The sequence below is a fragment of the Ceratotherium simum genome, chromosome 12, assembly GCF_057802395.1.
Source record: "Ceratotherium simum simum isolate JZ-2026a chromosome 12, ASM5780239v1, whole genome shotgun sequence".
NCBI classification, from domain to species: domain Eukaryota; kingdom Metazoa; phylum Chordata; class Mammalia; order Perissodactyla; family Rhinocerotidae; genus Ceratotherium; species Ceratotherium simum.
The window spans coordinates 14,593,402-14,611,470 of record NC_141911.1 but is presented as its reverse complement, the minus strand read 5'-3'; the positions used below and the strand labels follow the sequence as shown (position 1 = coordinate 14,611,470).

Below are 18,069 nucleotides of genomic sequence, written 5' to 3'. Positions count from 1 at the left end.
TCCTGATAAGAAATTCCATTCAGAGAACAGAGCTTCCATAATTGAGGATGTCTAATGAGTTATTAGGAACATTAGAGAATGGTCAAGATGTTGTATTTATGTTTAAATGTTTATGTAACACATATTGCTGGAGGGAAACTAGCTATTACAGTTTTTGCAATTATCCTGCTGTTTCTTTTTTTCCCATCTCCTGAAAAGCTGTAAAAAAGGAATCAATGATTTGACATTATCCCTGGACTATGTCCATGATCCTGCGGCTTTCTTTGAAGTGTTTGGGAAATCAGCAAACCTAACCTGCAACCAAGTGTATTTCAATTTGAAAAGGACATGATAATGCAAAAGCTACCTGGGTAGTCCTCTGGTTAACTATATTAGAGCTTCCCTAACGTTGTTGACAATTTACCAATGTTCTATCTCCTGCCCCTTTTACTGATTGATGTTGCTTATTCTGGCTAACATTTATCATGACCCTCGAGCCATTTCCAATTAAAAATGCATCTAAACTAGTCAATTCCTCTTTGAGTTTTCACAATAATTCCTATTTCTATTTCAAAAACCCAAAGCAACAAATATCTACACTTTAGCAACAGCATTTACTTTTATTGAGGTAACATTAGTTTATAACATTATATAAATTTCAGGTCTACATCATTATGTTTCAATTTCTGTGAAGAGTACATCGTGTTGACCACCCAAAGTCCAATTGCCATCCATCATCATACACATGTGCCCTTTTACACATTTCACTCTCCCTCCTCTCTCCTTCCCCTCTGGTAACCACCCGTCTATTCTCTGTATCTATGTGTTTCTTTGTTGTTGTTGTTTTTATCTTCCACATACAAGTGAAATCATATGGTACTTGGCTTTTTCTATCTGAATTATTTCACTTAGCATAATGTCCTCAAGATCCATCCGTGTTGTTGCAAATGGCAAGATTTGTCTTTTTATAGGGCTGAGTAGTATTCTTTTTTTTTTTTTTTTTTTTTTATTTATTCATTTTTTTCCCCCCAAAGCCCCAGTAGATAGTTGTATGTCATAGGTTCACATCCTTCCAGTTGCTGTACATGGGACTCGGCCTCGGTTGGACGGAGAAGTGGTGCCTCGGGGCGCGCCCGGGATCCGAACCCGGGCCGCCAGCATCAGAGCGCGCGCGCTTAACCGCTAAGCCACGGAGCCGGCCCCTGAGTAGTATTCTATTGTATATATATACCACATCTTCTTTATCCATTCATCTGTTGATGAGCACTTAGGTTATTTCCAAGTCTTGGCAATTGTGAATAATGATGCAGGGAACACAGGGGTGCATATATCCTTTTGAATTAGTGTTTTTGTGTTCTTTGGATAAATAGCCAGAAGTGGTATTGCAGGATCATATGATATTTCTATTTTTAATTTTTTGAAGAATCTCCATACTGTTTTCCATAGTGGCTGCACCAATTTACATTCCCACCAGCAGTGTACAAGCATTCCCTTTCTCCACATCTTCTCTAACATTTGTTATTCTTGTCATTTTAAGAATAGCCATTCTGATGGGCATGAGGTGATATCTCACTGTAGTTTTGATTTGCATTTCCCTAATAATTAGTGATGTTGAACATCTTTTCATGTGCCTGTCAGCCATCTGTATATCTTCTTCGGAAAAATGTCTGCTCAGATCCTCTGCCCATTTTTTGATTGGGTTGTTCATTTTTTTGTTGTTAAGTTGTATGAGTTGTTTACATATTTTGGATATTAACCCCTTATTGGATATATGATTTGCAAGTATCTTCTCCCAATGGGTAGGTTATCTTTTTGTTTTGTTGATGGTTTCCTTTGCCATGCAGAAGCTTTTTAATTTGAGGTAGTCCTATCTGTTTGTTTTTTCTTTTGTTTCCCTTGCCTGAGGAGACATGGTATTCAAAAAGATACTGCTAAGACCAAGGTCAAAGAGCGTACTGCCTAGGTTTTCTTCCAGGAGTTTTATGGTTTCAGGTCTTACATTCAAGTCTTGAATCCATTTTGAGTTAATTTTTGTGTAGGGTGTAAGATAATGGTCTACTTTCATTCTTTTGCATGTGGCTGTCCAGTTTTCCAACACTATTTGTTGAAGAGACTTTCCTTTCTCCATTGTATGTTCTTGGCTCCTTTGTTAAAATTAGCTGTCAACAGATGTGTGGGTTTATTTCTGGGATCTCAATTCTGTTCCATTTATCTGTGTGTCTGTTTTTCTGCCTGTATCATGCTGTTTTGATTACTATAGCTTTGTAGTATATTTTGAATTCAGGGACTGTAATTCCTCCAGCTTTGTTGTTTTTTTCTCAGGATTGCTTTCACTATTTGGAGGTCTTTTGTTGTTCCCTATAAATTTTAGGATTCTTTGCTCTATTTCTGTGAAGAATGTCATTGGGATTCTAATTGGGATTGCATTGAATCTGTAGATTGCTTTAGGTAATATGCACATTGTAACTCTATTAATTCTTCCAATCCATGAGCACGTAATATCTTTTCACTTCTTTATGTCTTCTTCTATTTCTTTCAATAATGTCTTACAGTTTCCAGGGTACAGGTCTAACCTCCTTGGTTAAATTTATTCCTAGGTATTTTCTTCATTTTGTTGTGATTCTAAATGTGATTGTATTCTTGATTTCTCTTTCTGCTATTTCATTGTTAGTGTATAGAAATGCAACTGATTTTTGTATGTTGAGTTTGTACCCTGCATCTTTACCATATTTGTTAATTATTTCCAATAGTTTTTGGTAGATTCTTCAGGGTTTTCTATGTATAGAATCATGTAATCCACAAATAGTGACAGTTTTACTTCTTCCTCTCCAATTTGGATGCCTTTTATTTCTTTTTCTTGCCTAATTGCTCTCTCTAAAACTTCCAATACTATGTTGAATAAGAGTGGTGAGTGTGGGCATCATTGTCTTTTTCCTGTTCTCAGAAGAATAGCTTTCAATTTTTCACCATTGGGTATGATATTGGCTGTGGGTTTGTCATAAATGGCCTTTATTATGTTGAGGTACTTTCCTTCTATATCCATTTTTTTTTTTTTTTTGGTGAGGAAGATCAGCCCTGAGCTAACATCTGATGCTAATCCTCCTCTTTTTGCTGAGGAAGATTGGCCCTGGGCTAACATCTATGCCCATCTTCCTCTACGTTATGTGGGACGCCGCCACAGCACGGCTTGACAAGTGGTGCATCTGTGCATGCCCAGGATCCAAACCTGCAGAGTCTCGGGCTGCCGAAGTGGAGCACACGCATTTAATTGCTATACCACTGGGCCAGCCCCCCTTCTATATCCATTTTATTCAGAGTTTTTATCATAAATGAATGCTGTATCTTGTCAAATGCTTTCCTGTGTCAGATGATCATGTGATTTTTATTCTTCACTTTGTTAACACGGTGTATCACATTGATTGATTTGTGAATGTTTAATCATCCTTGCATCACTGGAATAAATCCCAGTTGATCATGGTGTGTGATCTTTTTAATGTATTGTTGTATCTGATTTGCTAATATTTTGTTGAGGATTTTTGCATCTATGTTCCCCAGTGATATTGGTCTGTAATTTTCTTTTTTGTGTGTTGTCCTTGTCTGGTTTTGGTATCAGGGTAATGTTGGCCTCATAGAATGAGTTAGGAAGCATCCCCTCCTCTTCAATATTTTGGAAGAGTTTGAGAAGGATAGGTATTAAATCTTCTTTGGATGTTTGGTAGAATTCACCAGGGAAGCCATCTGGTCCCGGACTTTTGTTTTTAGGGAGGTTTGATTACTGTTTTGATCTCCTTACTAGTGATTGAACTATTCATGTTCTCTATTTCTTCTTGGTTCAGTTTTGGATGGTTGCATGATTCTAAGAATTTGTCCATTTCTTCTAGATTATACAATTTGTTGGCAATACAGCTTTTTGTAGTATTCTCTTATAATCCTTCATATTTCTCTAGTGTCTCTTGTAATTTCCTATCTTTCATTTCTGATTTTATTTGAGCCTTGTCTCTTTCTTTCTCGGTGAGCCTAGCTAAAGGTTTGTCAATTTTGTTTATCTTTTCAAAGAACCTGTTCTTAGTTATATTAATATTTTCTATTGTCTTTTTAGTCTCCATTTCATTTATTTCCACGCTGATTTTTAATATTTTCCTCCTTCTACTGATTTTGGGCTGTTTCTTCTTCTTTTTCTAGTTCCTTTAGATGTACTGTTAGCTTCTTTATTTGAGATTTTTCTTGTTTTTTGAGGTAGGCTTTTATTTCTATAAATTTCCGTCTTAGTACCACTTTAGCTGCATCCCATAAGAGTTGGTATGTTGTGTTGTCATTTTCATTTGTCTCTAGGTGTTTTTGGTTTCTCCTTTGATTTCTTCATTGACCCAATAATTCTTCAGTAGCATTTTGTTTAATCTCCACATATTTGTGACTTTTCCACTTTTCTTCTTGTAGTTGATTTCCAGTTTCATACCATTGTGGTCAGAAAAGATGCTTGGTATTATTTCAATCTTCTTAAATTTATTGGGACTTGTTGTGTGGCTTAATATGTGATCTATCCTGGAGAATGTTCTATGTGCATTTGAAAAGAATGTGTATTCTATGATTTTTGGATGAAATGTTCTGTATATATCTACTAAGTGCATATGGTCTAATGTGTCATTTAAGGCCAATATGTTCTTTTTGATCTTATGTCTGGATGATCCATCCATTGATGAAATTTTTTTCTTTTTTCTGGTCAGCTTGAGTGATTTCCTCTACTTCTTCACCCAGATCACTAATTCATTCTTCTGTGTCATCTACTCTGCTGTTGATTACCTCTAGTGAATTTTTCATTTCCATTACTGTTTTCTTCAGTTCTGATTGGTTCTTTTTTATATTTTCCAATTCTTTTTTGAAATTCCTACTGTGTTCATCTATTCTTCTCCCAAGATCAGTAGCATCCTTATGACTATTAGTTTGTACTCTTTATCTGGTAGATTGTTTATCTCTGTTTCATTTAGTTTTTTTCTGTGGATTTGTCCTTTTCCTTTATTTGGAACATATCCCTTTGTGTCCTCATTTTGCCTACTTCTCTGTGTTTATTTCTACATATTAGGTAGATTGGTTATGTCTCCAAACTTGGAAATGAGGCCTTACGTAAGATATTGCTTATGGGGCCCAGCAGCTTGCTCCTCTCTCATCATCCATGCCAAATGCTTCATGGGTGTCCCCTGTTGAGCTGCATGCGCCCTTCTGTTGTGGCAGGGTTGCTATTGCTGCAGGCACATGGGTAAGCTAGGCTGGCCCTCAGGCTGGCTGGTTGTGAGGCCAAATTCCAAGCCCAATAGTGCATATTGGCATCAATCTGGATCACATAGAATTGACTCCCAGTATTTTCTCACGTTTATTCCAGGACCCCAAGAGTCTCTTCCATTTTTTGCTGTGCTTATTCTTATCCTCCACCAACCTAGGGATGGTCACTGGATTTTTTTAAGGCAAATCAAGGGCAGTTACCTCTGAAGACACCACTCTTAGCTCTCTCAGAAGTCAGCTGGGCACTTTGTTAAAGGCCCCAGGCGCAGCAGCACACAACTGTTTCAGACATTGGAAAGCAGGGCAGATCCCCTGTGTGTGTTACAATGGCTGGCAGCACAAGTCTGCTGCAGGCCCACACAGCCACTGCAGGCTTGCTGGTGGGCAATGCTGGTCCCTGGGGTAGGCTACCTGCTGCCTGGCTGCACTCAATTGCCTCAAGTGCTCTAGCATATGGGACAGACCCCTACACTATCAGGCTAGAGGGAGGATTCCAATGGTGCCTGCCAGCCTCTGTGTCAGCACGACTGAACTAGGACACAATAATGGCTTCCTCCACTGTCTCAGTCCCTGAGGGGTGGGACCAGCTGACTCCTGCTTCTCCAGGATGCCTTCCAAGCTTAGTAAGTGAGTCTCCTTTACCAATGGACTATGTACTTTTCTCTCTTGTGTTTTTATGCTGATTTCTGGGTTACTTGATACTGTAGATAGGCGCCTTAAGAGCAGGTTTTTCTTTCTCTGAAGATCTATAGTTTTCCTGGGCATATTCTCTGGTGGTTTTCAAAGCCAGCAAAGCCAGGTATTATGGAATCTCATCTTTCTCGTGCTGATCTAAAGGCTGGGATGCCTAATGTGGGGCTCAAAACCCCTTTCCTTCAGGAAAAGCTCCATACCTTTGAGATCACTCCCAGCCATGAAGCACTGGCTAGGGTGTGGTTTTTTTTTCCTTAGCGGAGCTGTTTCTCTGTCTTTTTATCCAATTTCCAGATCTCTCTCAGAGGAAATTGTTCCACAGATAGCTGTAGTTTTGTTGTGTCCCTGGGAAGAGGTGAGTTCAGGATCCTCCTACACTGCCACCTTCCAAACTCCTCCACAATGACAGCTTTTAAAAAATTGTTCCTACTTCAATGCCTTTATCAATAGATACATGCACACACTATGAATTTGTTCACATTCATTTTACAATATGGTCTTTTATTAACTCAACAATTAGCATGCCCAGATGAACACACACACGTGCCTGGAATCATTTGAGGTCCTGGGCTTTTTAATTGAAAAAACAGATCTCTATTCAACTTCATGCCATTTACAGTCTAAAGGTGCTTATTTACCCAAGTCAAAATATACTTCTTAGTAACAAATCTTCCTTGCAAGCTATCAGAATTTTTAAGGCATTTGTCCACTTAATAAAGTCACTTTCTCATTATTTCTGGATAATTTATCTCTTCCCCTCTGCTTTTTGCTATTCCCCTGCCTTTATTCATTTTTGTTCATCATAGAAGCATAAAGTCAGTGAAAATTAAATATTTTCAATTTATATTAGTTGGAGTTTAGGATAAAAGTTGGAACTACCTAAAATCTAATTTGAATATAAATACAGTTTCAATATTATCGACTAATTTTTTCCATTATATCTTTGAATCGTTTTTGCTAATCATAAAAATTGTCTGTCTAAGGACAAATGAAAATAGAACACATTTCATCCAGAACGTTTGTTAGAATGAAATATAAATGGTGACATGATACCAAAGACTCACACTTAGATATTACGTACATATGTAGAACATGTGCCTCACAGAGCAGGAGCTTCAACACATCATCTGTTTCGTTTTCTCTGCCCAAAGAAATCAGGCAGTTCAGAATCTGTGGCAAGGGCTAGAATATTACAAAGCAATGATAACTCTGATCATCTGTCAGAGTAAACTGGAGCCAGAGGAGTGGAAAGTGTATGGGCAAGGCAATGCCGATGGGGTGTCAGGCAGCACAATGATGGTGCACAGCAATCTCTCAGAGAACAGTTCTTACACTCTCGATGCCAGGAATCTTAGAAAGGAAGGAACACAGAGGCAACCAAGAAATCAGAGGAGTCTTTGTGACACTCTTTTCTACATCTTGCAGTATTAACTGAGCCCTATTTTGTGCCCACCATCAGCGAAAACTAACCAAGGAGTCCATGGCAAGGGGGAAAATGTCAGACAGGGGAGAGGCCCATTGGGGATGCTGGAGGTGGAGGTGACGGGACAGAACAAGAAAAGGGTGCAATCCCACCAGGAATAAGATATTTGGAGACTTTGTCTCCAAATCCAGCAGACCTCTGGGCACGATTCCAGACCTAAATTAGGATTTAGTAGCAATTTTTAAGATAAAGTGATTTTCCTAAATATCACTAGGTTTTGCTTTAGTCACTTACATCTAGATCATATTAAAGTCCCCAGCCTTTCTGCCTGTTTTGTCTTCTAAATGCAAATGAGAAACTGGAAAGGGTCAATGCTTACACCAACTAAGCGCTTAAACTAAGGAATTTGAACACAAAACAACAAGGACCAGAGACTATAGGACATTAGCCTATGAAACTATGCTACAAGCTGGGGGCATCAGAACTGATATCTTCTAGACAATGCAATTGCTATCTCTACCACTTAGCATCATAGAGCTTGAAGGGACATCAGAGAACATCTCATCTCAGCTAAAGCCCTTCTCAAAGACCACAGGAAGAATTCAGTCCAACTGTGGCCAAGCCCAACTCTCAGGCTCTCCGATTTCCAATGCTGCTGTTTCTACTGATAATAGCAGCTCCAATATTCATAGTACCTATTGTGTGCCAGGTACTATTCTAAGCACCTTACAGGTGTTACCCTACTGAATCCTACAACCACTCCCATGATGTAGGTACATGTTACTGTATGTACCTTCTTCAAGTGAGGAATCTTCTTCGGGTGAAGAATCTGAGGCCCAGAGTGGATAAGTTGCATGCTCGGTCGCAAAACTGATGAAAGGGCTGAGCTTCCTACCCTGAACCCACACACTCTCCTGCCCCAAAGGAGTGTACTTATTTCCCCTACCCCCCACCTTCCGCTTCCTCTACCCCATAGAAACGTCTGCAGAGAAGACCGAGTCCTTGGTGCTTCCCTTAGCCCTACCTCAACGTGCAGTAAATTACTAAATTCTGCTTAGCGTCCATGTTGCTCCTAGCAAGTATCATCAGAAGGTCTTGAATTTAGTAACGCTGGGTTGTCTCTATAATCGGGAGAAAAGAATAACAGCCTGTTTGTCCTCATTCTTTCCAGGATCCCTAACTGTTCCTTGAAATGGTTTAAAAGCAGTTTGATGCCTAAGAGAAACTTCATTATCTCGTTTCAACTCCTTTAATTCTATGTGAAAAATAAAAAATTTATCATCATGAAATAACAAGAGGGATGAGAAAGCTGATATAATTGTAAGCTGAATTTTTACTGGCTCTGTAAATTAATTATCTAATTGGCAATTGAGCCCCTTGCCAGAAGCAGAAACATGTGCAGGGCCTTGAGCTAATCGTATCACATCCCTTGCAGTTATGAAAAAACACTGTTAATAAGCCACCAACCAGAGCTGGCTGAGGTTGTCTAACTTCTTTTACTTTTCTTTTTTCAATTTCTAGTGCAATTAAAATCACCCTTTGAGTGCAAAGGCCAATAATGACGTTCTTTTCTGCCACACAGAACCTGAAGCGGGTGGCTGAGACTTGGATGGACGAATTTGCAGAGTACATTTACCAGCGGCGCCCCGAGTACAGGCACCTCTCCACGGGGGACATCTCCGCCCAGAAGGAGCTGCGCAAACAGCTCAAGTGCAAGGACTTCAAATGGTTCATGGCCGCCGTGGCCTGGGACGTACCTAAATACTACCCTCCAGTGGAGCCCCCACCTGCTGCCTGGGGGGAGGTGAGGAGACGCTGCGTGAACCTGCTCTTACCTTAGTGCGTCCACTCGCACAGCCTCAGATGGTGGGAGGGGCTGCTAAAACCTTCCACTCCTTTTAGAATGTCATCGCAGATAAATCAATGTCCAACCTCTTTTTAGAAATTGCTTGGGGATGAGCATCCAGCCCTCAGTCTTGAGAGGCCAACTCAGAATTGTTGGCCACTGTTGATTCCCCATATGGATTTTTTAAATACACTTGGAAAATATTTTTATTTGAGATTAGTGAAATTACCATAAGAGCTTGTAGAGAATGAATATATCTGTCATGCTACTGTGTAAATAAGGGCTACCTGATGTCCGCGATAAATTCCCTCACTGTCTGCATGCGTAGGCTTGTTGCTATTGGTATTTGCAAGGAAAAGGGGATGGAGGGGCTTGGCTATTTTTCTAACCAAGTGTGCTATGCAGAATCATGAAGAAACGCATTTCCATAATACCCAGAATTGTGGCACGTGCAGGACCCACATCAGTTCCTTAAATAGGCACTAACCTTTCCACCTCTGAATGCTTCTTTTTGATTTCGTTTCATGATCTACAATGGTAAAAGCTGAATAGCCCCAGTTCCCAAATTTAAAATATCTGTCTTTTGGCATAAAAAAGCCTATTGTGCCAGGTTCAGTTCTATTCAGTCCTGTTACTATAGCCTTTCCCCATAGAAAAGAGTGTGCTAAAGCAAGGACTAAAATTGGATAGGGTGGATTTATCCGAGCAATTTAATCTGCTTTCAGCAGAGACTGTCAGTGGGAAATGCAGGCTGGGCGGGATGCTCGCACCGTCTCGGTTCCTAGGGCTTTCAGAAGCCAGGAGTTGACTGTTGTGCATTGTGGAGGAGCCTTTTCATCATCATCCTTGGTTTTGTGCTTGGGGAGAGAACATGCCTTTGCCTGGTTAGTGTCTGTGGCTTGACAGAGCTCTGCAAACAGGTTGCCCCAGGGCGTAGTAGGAGAAGCCAGGGTACTGAGGTAGCGTTCTTGGGTGAGCTGTCCCAGCTCCTGTAGAAAATGCATTCTCAAGTTACACGTGCACTGCTTGTTTTGCTGAGAAGGTCCAAAAAGATGGCATTCTCTACCTGTGCCTCAGACACCCTAGGCATGAAGGAGTGAGTCAAGGTCATCAGTCTACGCTCTGTCTCCTAAGGTTTTTTGTACGTGCACGTGGTCCTGATACTGGCTGCTTAAGTCAATTAGTAATTTGGGTTTTTTTTGAGGAGAAGGGAGGAAGATTAGCCCTGAGCTAACATCTGATGCCAATCCTCCTCTTTTTGCTGAGGAAGACTGGCCCTGGGCTAACATCTGTGCCCATCTTCCTCTACTTTATATGGGACGCTGCCACAGCATGGCTTGACAAGCAAGGTGTCATCCGCACCCAGGATCCAAACCTGTGAACCCCAGGCTGCTGAAGCAGAGAGCGGCAACTTAACCGCTACGCCACCAGCCTGGCCCCAGTAATTTGGTTTACTCTTTTGCATTTTAAGCATTTCATTAAAGCTTCCCTGGAATATTAGTAATATTAGTCTGCTTGTATTAATTTTAGCTATCTATCCTGGGCTTAATTTACAGCAGTGGAAATTTAAAGTAGACCCGACAGAACTTGCTTAGTTTACACATTGTAGGGCATAGGAATTTGTCATCCAATAAGCAGATGAGTTCCTTCCGAGGGTTTTTTCCGTTGAGGTTATATCTGCCATCTTTCTGTGATAATTTAAGTTATCACAGAACTTAGTTCCTAAGAAACACTCTTGAAGACCTCACAGTATCATTATGTGATTTGAAGCTGGATTAAAATCTCATCAATCTGTTCTCCACCTTATGGGAAACGTAAATTTTTATCCCACCTGGTTACTACTTCAGACTGCAGCTAGTCACGTTTTCCCACATTACCTGACTACACCATAACCTGTATTTATAAAACACCTTGCTTGGAAACAGACTTAAAGCTTCCATTTAGGTTCTAGAAAAGACACAATTTCCCAGGAACAATCAAAATAAGAACCATTTTAGGGCAAGGTAGTCTATGCCAGAGTGTTTTTATCCACTACTCTTGATTGCCTCACACCTTTACATGGCTTGCCTGGTCCCCAGGGACATTTCACATTCATCATTCCAGGTCTAAGCAATCAGACACTGAGAAGATCAGATTTTTTTTTTAACATAGTGGCAAATTTATTTCCCCAAAGCTTCATAACAGCAAACAAAGAAAAGTCATATTTAGGTTTAGGGAAAGAAGAAAATGGAGCTATAGTTCAAGGGTCAGTTACATTCAGTTGCATCTGTTCAATGAAGGTGTGGTACACAGCACGAATGAAGACAGAAAATTGGAGGGAGGCAGAAAGAAAGGAAACCAACAGGAGACAAGGATTTTGACTAGTAAATCATTTTGAAAAATATCTGTTTCCCAAGCAGAGTAGATCCCAGAGAGTAAAAATGATGCGTGTACATTTAATACAGGAGGGAAGTGAAGTGTTTGCAATGCAGCGTAATCTAAATGAAATGATGGAAAAGAGAGACTATTTTCTAACTGTATATTGAGTAATAACAACCTACTTTTTAATAGTAGATAAAAATCACTAAATGTGTAGAATATATCTGTAGACCATTTTTTTTTTTTTTTTTTTAAAGATTTTATTTATTTTATTTTTCCCCCCAAAGCCCCAGTGGATAGTTGTATGTTGTAGCTGCACATCCTTCTAGTTGCTGCATGCGGGACTCGGCCTCAGGATGAACGGAGAAGTGGTGCCCCGATGCGCACCCGGGATCCGAACCCGGGCCACCAGCATCGCAGCGCGCGCACTTAACCACCAAGCCACAGGGCCGGCCCTGTAGACCATTTTATCTCTGAAAAAAATTCTTTTGAAGTTTCACTCTTGTATTTTTCTTTTCCCTTTGAGAGGGCTTTTTTATAAATAAATTTTTTATTTTGGGGTAATTTTAAATTTACAGAAAAGTTGCAAATACAGAAAGTTCACATATACCCTTCACCCCACTACTCCTAATGTTAACATCTCATCTTTGCCACGTTAACCATAGTTTGTTTAACTAAGTAGTTAACATGTGTACAATACTATTAACTAAACCACACACTGTATTCAGATTTCACCAGTTTTTTCACTAATGTGCCTTTTCTGTTCTAGGATCTAATCTAGTATATGAGAAGGCTGTTTAATCTCCTATAAACTTTCAATTAATTGTTAGAATGGGCAGAGCTCCCAAATAAATGTAATAGGTCAGTTGCTATTTTCAGAAGAAAGGGAAAAGGTTAAATGCAGACTGTGTGGCTCTTTTATAGCAGTTGTAGGAAGGAACCACACACCTCCAGCAATGTAAACACAAGAATCCTTTATGGGAGATCGGGGCAATGAAGCAGGGTAACTCGCTGTTTTATGCACTTGTACTTGGAATGGTTTTCCACGTGCTTTTCTGTGCCAGCCTGATTCTGGGTAAACAACGAGGTGCTTAGGCAATTTCTGGCGCTGGTAGTCGGAACCCAGCTTGTAAAGGATCCGTTACAGACCATAAACAGGCTATAAACTGCTATTCAGTTCCCTGACAAATTCAGCTGGATTATTGCGTTTGTCTCCTAACTCATCTCTCTGCTTCTGCCCTTCCCCACTTCAGTTTATTCTCAACACTGTTCACTTAAAACGGGAGATCAGGCCACTCCTCCATTTAAAAACTTTCAATGGCTTCCATCTCTCTCAGGGTAAAAATCAAAGTCCTTACTTATACGCTAAATGATCTGACCCCTGTTGTGTCCCCTCCAACCTCATCTCTTGCTATTCGCCCCTAACTTACTCTTCTCTAGGCACCCTGGCCTCGCCACTGTTCCTCAAACGGGCCAGGCACAATCCCACCTCAGGGCCTTTGCACTTGCTGTTCCTTCTACTTAGAATCCTCCAGCCCCAGAAATCCCATGGCTCCTTCCTTCACTTCCTTCAGGTCCTTACTCAAAAAAATCATCTTTTCTGTAAGGCCTTTCCACATCATCCTGTCTATTGTGTGCAACAATGCACACACACATGCATGCTCATACTTACCCACTCCCAATTCTCCTTCTCTGCTTTATTTCTCTCCTCAGCATCCATCACTATATAACAAGCTATGTGGTGCCTTTATTTATCATGTTTCTCACCTATCTCCCCCACCAGAAAGCAAGCTCTGTGACATAGGGATTTTGTTGATTTGTGGAGTTACTATTGCTCTTCAGCAGCTAAAAAAAAGTGTTTGGCATAGAGTAGGTGCTCAATAAATATTTGTTGAATGACTGAATGGAGGCTCCCTCTTGTTATTCCCCTTACCATTTGCTGCTCTGCCCGCCTGCCTCCACAAAGTACGTTGAGCCCTCGCTTCTCTCCAGTACATGGTCCCTCCTTGGCCACACAAAGTCCACCTCTTTGGAAAGCTTGGGTAGGAAGACAGTTTGAGTAATGAATCTCAGGTGACCGATGTTGATGACTGTCAGGTCTACGGTCCACTTGATAGTCAAACAAGACATGAAATACTCTCTTCTGACATCCTAAGGAGAAGAAGGAGAAACTCCAAGAGTGAGTATCCTTCGTTCCAGCAATTTCTAAACTCTTCCTGCCAGCTTCCTACTTAAAAGGCAAGAAGAGATTAAAGTCACAGCTGATAGAGATGTACTCTCCAGAAGCCATTCCGTCCTCCCACGTGCAAGGGTAGTGGGTAGAGTGGTGAAGCAATGGGGCCCAGAGAATAAATAGGATTTTGAGCTGTGTTATAAGTCAAACTTCCCTTAGTGCTATTCAGATAGAAGCAATGTGCTTTTCCACGATGCTCTGTTGGCTAGAGTAAGAGCAGGTTTAAAGTGGAAAACTATTCTTAAACCATGCACATATGGAGTGTCTCTTTTTGTATCAAGATGCTAAATGAAAGACACAGAATTTCCTATTATTTTTCTCCTTCTTACCCCTTCCCCTCCCTCCTTAGAATTCATGAACTTGCTAAAGTCATTTTATAGTACTCCTTTATAGTCCAAAAAGAAGAGTTCTGCAGAATCCCAAATATCATGTGTAAGAGGGAATAAAAGATGTAAAGTAGACAAACTTGTCTTTTCCGACCATTGGCGTAGATTCTTCTAAGAAGTGTCTGCTTCCCGTCCTCAATATGCCAATCTTGGCGCATCCGTTTGTCATCTTGCGATTGTGCAAAACTTTTTAAAAATCTTCATTTTAAAAATGCATCTCAATGCCGAACTACTCCGGCTGCTATTTAAATTCCTTCCTCAAGATGAATGTCACCCTGAATTGTGGAACATTCGCAAAGACAGGCACCCTAAATAATTCCCATTCTTCTCTTCTGCTGCAGGCTGCTCTTGACTGGTTTTCTTTCTTCCTCTTTCTTCTAATGTTCTCACAGTGCACAAGGCTTTTCAAATTGCTCCGTATCAGCTTACATGAAAGGAAGTTCGACGCAAGGAGGTGCGTTATCTGAAAGACCATCTGAGGATGTGATGTTGTCTCTTTCAAACCGATTCTGTGGAAGTGCTGCTGCTGTATAATGCAGAGGGAAAAGCCAGGGCTTTCTGCACTGTGAGAGAGGCTCTCTCGCATTCTCTGGGGAGAACCGTAGCCAGCTCTCCAGCCTTCCCCCACAACCTAGCCTTGCAACTGGGAAAGCTGCAGAGTGAGATTGTCCTTCTCCTCCCCTGGCAACTATGCAGGGGCGTCCCTGCCGTTCAACTGCTATATATCTAAACCAGATCTTTAAATTAAGCAGTCATTCTGAGATGATTTGTCATTCTCTGAGTGTATTAGAGTTGACTTGATCTGTCATTTATTTTATCAGGCAGAGGCAATGCTGGTACACTGTTAATTCTTCCCTCAAGAGCTCAACAACGAGGTTGAGACAAATGGAGGAACACACAAAGAATCGCATTTTCCTTTCAGATTTTTCTGTGTTTTCTGAGTTCTCAACAGCTGAGACAGTTGAAGACAAACTTAAAGTGTCTTATGATAAACATGATTTTAGTTCTATATTCCCAGCTGAGCAATTTGGACATCTTAGTCTCAATAGCGGTGATTTGACCCAAGTCATAATGGAATCAGAGGTGTTTCAGAGCTAATAGATTTTTTTTTCTTCTCTTATATAAATATGTCAAACAAAATTTCTGTCTTTTCTTTCTCTTTATTTTATTCTTCCTTAAAATATGTTTACTCATATTGATATATATTTACACACATACATATATACCTATGGAGGAGGTTCATGTGACAGGAGTAAATGAAATTTTAGGTGTATGTTAGCCTAATCACGAATTCATCTTAGTCTTTAATTTTCAGTGACAATTTGTACCTTTCTAATTCCAAGAATGATACAAAATTAATAGAATTTGAGGATCACTCAGTTATCTTAACAGGATTTCCAATCAGCAGCCTCAGAAAGTTGGCATAGATGGAAAAAATTCAATACAATTTTTTCAGTCATGAGCATAGGACTACCTTCACCCCACCCATTTTTTAACAAAGTGCCCAGCCGCCTTCTGAGAGAGCTAAGAGTGGTCTCTGTAAGGGTAACTGCCCTCAACTTGCCTTAAAAATCCAGTGACCATCCACAGGTTGGTGGAGGACAAGGATAAGCACAGCAAAAAATGGGAAAGATTCTTGGAGTCCTGAAATAAAAGTCAGAAAATACTAAGAGTCAGTTCTGTGTGATCCAGACTGATGCCAGTATGCATTACTGGGCTGGGAATTTGGTCCTAATCATTTGCAGGCAGGCAATAGTTAAAAACGAGAGTCAATATACCTCTAAGTGTTCTTGCAATGTATTGAGCTGTTCTGTTAGCAGTAAGTCTTGCCTGGACCTGTTCCAAACTCGGGGAAGTACGGTGACTGCACTGCTTAAAGGGAAGCTGTCCCTTACATTCGCTGTAAAGACGTCTTTAACAACCTAAAGGTCACCAGTCAGTCTTAGATTTTGTGAGCAACCTGAAACGTAACTATCTCTGTCTCGGTTTGGGAGGTGGGAAAATGCGCACTCCTGTGCTCCCCTCCTGCCTGCATGGCTAGATTCTTTCTCTTTGTTTTATTTTCTCACAGTTATCTCTTTTGTTTTTTGATTTGCTTGATCATATGTATTTCTATTAATTTTAAGAGATTCAGGAATTACCTTCGACCAGCTTAGATTTCCAAAATTCTGTTTCTGCCTAATCAAGAACCCAGTAATATTTGGCTAAACCAGCTCTTGCCTTAGATCTTTCCCTTTTTATGGTGACAGGAGTAACTCTGTTGAACCTCTGTTGTCCACTGTGATGCCTATTCCTTGGTCAATTTCTGGATAAGATTATCCTTTAGGCCCATTGCAAACAGAAGCTAACATAACAAGATAGTCTCAGGAGGAGTTTAACTTTCTAGACCAATCCCTAAAACAGGAAGGACAAATCAGTTTTTTCCCAGTCTTGTTCTAGACTCAAGTCATCCAGAACTGATTATACATATCCAAACACTTGGCTGATGCTTTTTTTACCAGAATTGCATACAAGTTTGCAGCAAATCATTTTGTTCCAGATCCTAACATTCAAATACTGCCATTCTATGGAAATAATGAAAAACTATAAAGTGTGATGCCAGAAATAAAAAGCTAAATTTTCTACAATATTCTTATTTTAAACTGTACTGGGATTTCTGATGCTAAAAACACAGCAGTAGCATGGTTTTGTTTAATCACAAAAGCCTGACAGAACATTTAGAATAGCCAAAGAAAAAACACGGACATGGATATTACCTTATGTAAAACTGGTGACAAGGAATCCCCAAGAATTCCAGACTATGGGTTAGTGTAACCTAAACACCAGACAGCAACAGGTCTTGTGTGGGAGCAGCAGAGATGAGGACGGGGTGAAAAAGAAAAAGGAAAGTATTGACATTTCTACAAGCTGCAATTCAGAAATCAACAAATACTCCCTAAAGAAGACATTCTTTTCCAGAACAGGAACTAAACCAATCAAATGTGAAAACTACCAAAGAAATTCAAAGACTTCCTCACAGGCTTCAAGCTGAGAACAAGTGTAAAAGAGACCAGAGGAAACCAGTGAGGGGCCATGGGATTTAAGCTATGCTGGGGCAGCTTAGCCCGCACGTCTCTCAGAAACACTCCAAAATGCTCCCTTTTGGAAAGACAGAGACTCCTTCTTTCCCCCTTATCGTCTCGCCTTCCCTTGCTAAAAAAAATTTTTTTAAAGCCTGCTGATAGTTGGATCCAAAATAAAACATTGCAGATCCCAGGGAGACAAAAGCTTCAAAACCAGAGAAGGAGGTGTCTGAGATAGACCTCAGAAAGTACTAAACAACAAACACATTTAAAGGTAACAATACTGGTTTGCAAGAAAGGACCCTTAGAACTCTAGGTAACACAGATTAGAGGAAGGAAGCTTTTGTGAATCAGGCTTAGCTCTGAGACAGAGAAGTGACTATATAAAAAGGCCATATTTTTTAAGACTTCACAGTAACAACAGAGAAGAGAGCCCTACAGAGGAACTTTCCTCTAGTAGTCCAAAAAAACTACTTTATTTATGTATGGAAAATAAAAACAGATTACAATAAAACTCCACACAGAGATACGACAAGGATAAAGATGAAAGTGAACCAAATAAAGTCCCAACAGATAATGAAAACATACTACAAATGTGGCCTCAAAGAAGATGAAAACTGTAAAATAAGATTCAAAAAAGAGCTAAAAGAACTTTAAAAACAATCAAAGCTTGAAACAACCATACAAATCAGAATTAGAATGGCTCACAAAGGAGATGGCTAGAATGATGGGAAATAAGATGATATGAAAAGAGAACTGAAAACTCAAGAATGAAAAAAAAGAGAGGGAGAAGAAAAGAAAAAATATGTCAG

The 18,069-nt window shown here is 40.1% G+C and overlaps 1 protein-coding gene across 1 annotated transcript in view; it reads left to right on the top strand.

The window, feature by feature from the left end:
* Window positions 1-18,069, top strand: part of GALNTL6 (polypeptide N-acetylgalactosaminyltransferase like 6) — a 438,269-nt gene that overhangs the window by 363,496 nt on the left and 56,704 nt on the right. The window contains exon 6 of the mRNA XM_087437426.1: window positions 8,955-9,176. Coding sequence (XP_087293552.1) covers window positions 8,955-9,176 — 222 coding nt within the window. The remainder of the gene's footprint in view (window positions 1-8,954; window positions 9,177-18,069) is intronic.